The sequence below is a fragment of the Mycteria americana genome, chromosome 23 (genome assembly GCF_035582795.1).
Source record: "Mycteria americana isolate JAX WOST 10 ecotype Jacksonville Zoo and Gardens chromosome 23, USCA_MyAme_1.0, whole genome shotgun sequence".
NCBI classification, from domain to species: domain Eukaryota; kingdom Metazoa; phylum Chordata; class Aves; order Ciconiiformes; family Ciconiidae; genus Mycteria; species Mycteria americana.
Window position 1 is genome coordinate 1,464,417 of NC_134387.1, and position 5,192 is coordinate 1,469,608.

The window sequence follows — 5,192 nt, forward strand, 5'->3', positions numbered from 1 at the left end:
TTTTCCTCCTGTTGTGTTTTTTCCTCAGTTTTTCTTGTTTGTCATCCCTGCCATTAAAGACAAAAGTAGATATACTACCAATTTCATCTCTTCCTTTCCCTTGCCATCCTGGAGCATGTCTGGAAAAATCTTTGCAGCTGTCAGGAGCGAAACAAAAAGTGAAACAATAATGATCAGCTGTCAAGGTTGTCCCCTCCATACATTCTCGTTTGTTTAGCTCATCGAGCTTAGGAATCAGATGGGTGCTCTGTCAACCCTTGCTGACATCCTCTCACTTTCCTCCAATTTGTTGTTTTTCATCCTGCTCACTCCAGGGATTCTAAAAGTCCATCTCTACATTGTCTCAAGGTGTTCCTCCCTGCTTCCGCACTATGATCCCACCCTGGGTCAGCCATCGGCCACGGTTTTCTCCCAGCGGCTTCTGCAGCCCATCTTTGATTATGCTCCTGGATTCGTATACGCTCATCCGGGGCAAACACTGATTCAAATGATTGTTGGACGTCTGCCCAAGTTGGATCATATGCTCTGAGGATACCCCAAATGGTCTGGACGACCTTTTCTGGGTCACCTCTGAGCCTGGGCGTCTGTTGTTGCCGTAACACTAAATCATTAGGGCTAAAAGGAACACGAACAGTTCTGAAAAGTCAGGTGTCCGGGAACAAAACAAAACAAAACAAAACAAAGAAAACAAGTGATGCAAAAAAACACAATTGCTCACCACCAGATGACCGATGCCAAGCCAGTCCAGGAGCAACAAGAGCTCACAATTTTATTGCTGAGCAGACATCATAAGGTATGGGATATCCCTTTGGTCATTTGGGGTCAGCTGTCCCGGCTGTGTCCCCTCCCAGCGTCTCGTGTACGCCCAGCCTACTCGCTGGCGGGGCTGTGTGAGAAGCAGAAAAGGCCTTGACACTGTGCACGCGCTCTTCAGCCATAGCTAAAACATCGCTGTGTTACCGACACTGCTTTGCTCACAAATCCAAACCATGGCACCATACAAGCTACTATGAAGAAAGCTGACTCTATCCCATCCAAAACCAGTACACATGCTCAGCGCTGTCACCAACTCCACACTCAGTGAGGTCCCCATCTCTGTGCTTGGTGCTGCCCCTGTCACACGCTTGCAATGTCCCCAGACTTTTCAAGGTCCCCACCCCCTTGCTTGGTACATCCTAGTCCCTACTCTTAGTGCTGTCCACATCCCCATGCAGTTGGCCCCGTTCCCGTTCCTGGGCTCGCCACTTTAGGCGTGCCTGTGATCGATAAGGTCTCTGTCAACACGTGTAAGGCCGCCTTTCACGGAATCCCAGAATGGCTGAGGTTGGAGGGCACCTCTGGAGACCATCTAGTCCAAGCGCCTGCTCAAGCAGGCCCCCTGAAGCAGGCTGCCCAGGCCCGTTATCCAGCCAGGTTGGGCCTGCCTCCAAGGCTGGAGACTCCACAGCCTCTCTGGGCGACCTGTGCCAGCACTGCAGCCCCATACGGTGCAAGAGCAGCCGCCCCCCTGACTCGGGTGCCGAGGTGGCCGTGTCACAGGGGGTGGCAGGTAGCCAAAGATGCCCTTGCCCATACTGGGGGCACGTGCAGACAGGTGGTGGCGATGTCACAGTGGCCACTGTGACCCTTCGCCACGGCCTGGATAAAGGGCTGCTGGGTTCTGGCCGTACGTCAGTGCGACCTGGTGAGGTAAGGAGAGGGCAGGGGAGGAAGGGGCTTGCCTGGGGCTGCCGAGGGAGGAGGGGAGCCTGAAACCTCGGGGCTCTGGGGCCTGTGCTGCAAGCTCACTGTGTCCCGCTGCTCCCTCAGGGTTGGCAGAGGAGCATCTGGAGGAGAAACCCCGGCGCTGCTGGGGCAGAGGCTCTCCAAGCGCTTGCTGTCGACGTGCACCATAGTCGCAATGAAGCAGCAGGACCCCGACTCGAGGGAGCAAGGTGGGAGCCAAGTATCCCTCCCCACAACTCCCCATGGCTGGCAGAGGGGTTGTCAGGGCAGTCTGCGTGCAGCCAAGACCGGTGGCAGGGGAAGGCAGGAGCTCCCCAGCTGCCCTGGGGCAGGGTCCCTCCTCTCCTCAGCAAGCGGGGCCCGGGCTGGGCTGTGGGCACCTGTTGGGGCACCCATGCCTGCCATGCCCCCTTCTTCTCCACAGGCCCCAGCCCTGCCCTTCAGCCAGCTAGGCAGGGACAGAGCAGGGCCTTGGGGGCGATCCCACAGGGACACTTCCCCCAGCCCTGCAGAGGTGCTCATTCCCAGCGGTATTTGCTCTCTCCCCTCCAGCATGCATGCTGTGTCGCCGGGCAGAGGCTGACCCGGATATCTGTGGGTGCAAAACAGCGAAGAAAGGGCTCTGTGCCCACACGTATTGCCTGGTGAGTTCTCCCAGGGCTCCCTCCAGCTTTCTGCCAGGGATGGTCTCTTCCTTGCCGACCTAATGAGCCATTGGCCTTCTCCGCTCTGCAGTTTCTTGCCAGTGGGCTTTTTCCGCAAGAGAGCCGGAACGGATTTCTCATTGAGGACACCAGACGCGCAATCCAGGAGGCAGCCCAGAAGGTGAGGACCTGGCAAGAGCAGGTTTGCACCAGGAGGGGGTTTGTGGGAGCTCCTCCTGGACCCCAAGAAAGAAATCCCAGCCCTTCCACCAGCTCTGGGACAAACACCTGCTCCCAGCAGCTCCACAGAGGCTCCGGCACAGGCAAAAGCCTCGTGTGCCAGGCGGATCTGTAGGCTGTGAGCCGGCAGTGCCCACAGCCTGCACCCTGACCGGAGGTGTGGGGCCAGCCACGCAGGCCCTGAGCCTGCCGCTGAGGGGACTGCTGTGCTCTTTCCAGCGCTGCTTCGTTTGCGGCGAGGCAGGTGCCACCATCACCTGCCGGAAGAAGGGGTGCAACCGCAGCTTCCATCTCCCCTGCGCCTCAGAGGGTGAATGTGTCACCCAGTTCTTTGGCCTGTACAGGTAAGGGCTGCTGGCCCTCGCGGAGGAGCCTCCTCGTCTCCAACCCCACTCCTGCCAGCAGGTCCAGGAGCCCACAGGGACACTTCCCAGCAGCCTGCCACAGCCAGAGCCAGAACCTGGATAGGGGCTGGGGCTCCTTCACACCTCCTCTGCCCTCCTCTCCATCGCCGGGGAAGGACTCGGCACTTCTCACTGCACCTCACCCATGCCTTCCATCTGCCCCCCAGGTCCTTCTGCTGGGAGCACCGCCCAGAGCAGGCAGTGCAGGCCAGTCCAGAGCAGAACAGCACCTGCATCATCTGCCTGGACCTCGTGGAGGACAAAAAGTCCTACCGCACCATGGTGTGCCCAGCATGCCAACACGCCTGGTTCCACCGGAAATGCATCCAGAAACAGGCTGTCCACGCTGGCGTCTGCTTCCGCTGCTTGCATTGCCAAAACAAAGATCAGTTTGTCATGGAAATGCTCACCATGGGGATTCGAGTCTCCAAGAGGTTGGTTTTTCTCCTCCCAACTCACAAGACATCAGGAACAAGCGTGGTGCCAGGCCAGGGACTGCCCTGGCAGGCCTGGCCTTCTTGCTGTCCCCTGACTCTTGTCCTCTGCTTCACGGAGGAGCTGGAAGCGGGGTGGGGACGGAAGAGCAGGGATGGCCTGCATCTGCCCGATGCTGGGGCAGCAGGGGCTCAACACCTTCCCTTCCTTCTCCCGCAGACAACCATCGTGGGAGAGCAACCAAGCCTTCGGACTGGTATATCAGAGGCACATCCTCTGCAATGCCCGCAAGTGCCTGTGTCCAAGAGGCAGGGAGCAGGCGGAGGAAGAGGGGTACGTTGCCAGAGCAGCAATCTCGGGCTCTGCACGGGATCTCTGTCTCCCCACGTGCTCGGGGAGGAAGGACTAAGAACAAGGGTTCTGCCAGGCAATCCCTTGCTTGCATCACTTTGTCCTCACAACCAGCACCTATTTGCTTCCCCAGGTCCTGGCAACTGCTCCTGTGCAGCTCCTGCGCTGCCGAAGGCATCCACCGACGCTGCTCCTACTTGAGGAACAGTGCAACCACCTGGGAGTGCGACTGCTGTGCTGGCCTGGCCACTGGTAAGAGGCAAAGCACCCGGGTGCCACTGCGCTGGGGCCGGGGGCAAGGCTAGGCCTGGTAGCAGGGGCTTAGGGTGGGCTTGGCTCCAGGAGGGCCTCTCCTGCCCTGGGGTTGGGTGGCCGTGCTGCTGACCTTCCTGCCTCCCCTCACAGCCTCCAGCAACAATGAATTGGAGCTTGCCAGCCCCAGCACCGCCAGCCAGGTGGCACTGGGCCTGTTCCAAGGCTTCCCAGCGCCTGCGAGAAGCGGCTGTTCCAGCCACCCTGGGCCAGACCGGATCCGACACCGCTCACGGTTACAGCGGCGGGCGCAAAAGCCATACAGCCGGCCTGGAAAGCACTGCGGGACCAGCCATGTGCCAGCCCCAAGTGCTGAGCCCAGCAGCTCCAGCACTGCCTGGCAGATGACATTGGAGCTGTTCCGTGGCATTCTGGAACTCAAGAGGAGCAGCTCCAGCTCCACCAGGCAGGTGGCATCGGGGCTGTCCCCTGGCGCTCTGGCGCTCGAGAGCAGCAGCTCCAGCTCCACCAGGCAGGTGGCATCGGGGCTGTCCCCTGCCACGCTGGCGCTCGAGAGCAGCAGCTCCAGCTCCACCAGGCAGGTGGCATCGGGGCTGTCCCCTGGCGCTCTGGTGCTCGAGAGCAGCAGCAGCTCCAGCTCCACCAGGCAGGTGGCATCGGGGCTGTCCCCTGGCGCTCTGGCGCTCGAGAGCAGCAGCCGCTCCAGCCACATTGGGCCAATCCGGATCCGACACTGCTTACGGTTACAACGTCGGGCGCAAAAGCCATACAGCCGGCCTGGAAGACGCTGCTGACCAGTCACGCACCAGCCCCAAGTGCTGGCCCCCATCCCGCAGCACAATAAAGTTGGCTGCTCATCTCCTCTGCACGGGGAGATCCCACACTCATTTGTCAGTCATCCTCCTCTGCCTTTCTCAAGGGGCAGCGTTAGGGGATTGTTAGCGTCTTGGGGATTGTCTTCACCCTCAGCGTTGGCAGCGCCTTCCCCAGACCTTCCTCCCTACGAGCTGGCCTTGGCCAGCCACCCAGCACCTTGGCCATGTGCTTCAGGCCTTGCTGGCCTTGGCTGGCCACCCAGCACCTTGGCCATGTGCTTCAGGCCTTGCTGGCCTTGGCTGGC

At 59.9% G+C, this 5,192-nt stretch overlaps 1 protein-coding gene across 1 annotated transcript; it reads left to right on the forward strand.

Moving 5' to 3' along the window:
- Nucleotides 1-1,900: 1,900 nt before the first annotated feature.
- Nucleotides 1,901-4,104, forward strand: LOC142419974 (E3 ubiquitin-protein ligase PHF7-like). The gene is made up of 7 exons (XM_075523406.1): nt 1,901-1,934; nt 2,278-2,369; nt 2,461-2,550; nt 2,829-2,953; nt 3,181-3,447; nt 3,668-3,781; nt 3,933-4,104. The coding sequence occupies exons 1-7, from the start codon at nt 1,901-1,903 to the stop codon at nt 4,102-4,104; spliced, it is 894 nt and encodes a 297-aa protein (XP_075379521.1).
- The last annotated feature ends 1,088 nt before the right edge of the window (nt 4,105-5,192 follow it).

What these genes read in the sequence shown, in the direction of transcription:
- LOC142419974 (XM_075523406.1), top strand. Translation starts at nt 1,901, where the DNA reads ATGAAGCAGCAGGACCCCGACTCGAGGGAGCAAG. An exon ending in CCCCGACTCGAGGGAGCAAG is followed by an intron (nt 1,935 to 2,277) that starts GTGGGAGCCAAG and finishes TCTCCCCTCCAG; the next exon opens with CATGCATGCTGTGTCGCCGG. An exon ending in CAGTTCTTTGGCCTGTACAG is followed by an intron (nt 2,954 to 3,180) that starts GTAAGGGCTGCT and finishes TCTGCCCCCCAG; the next exon opens with GTCCTTCTGCTGGGAGCACC.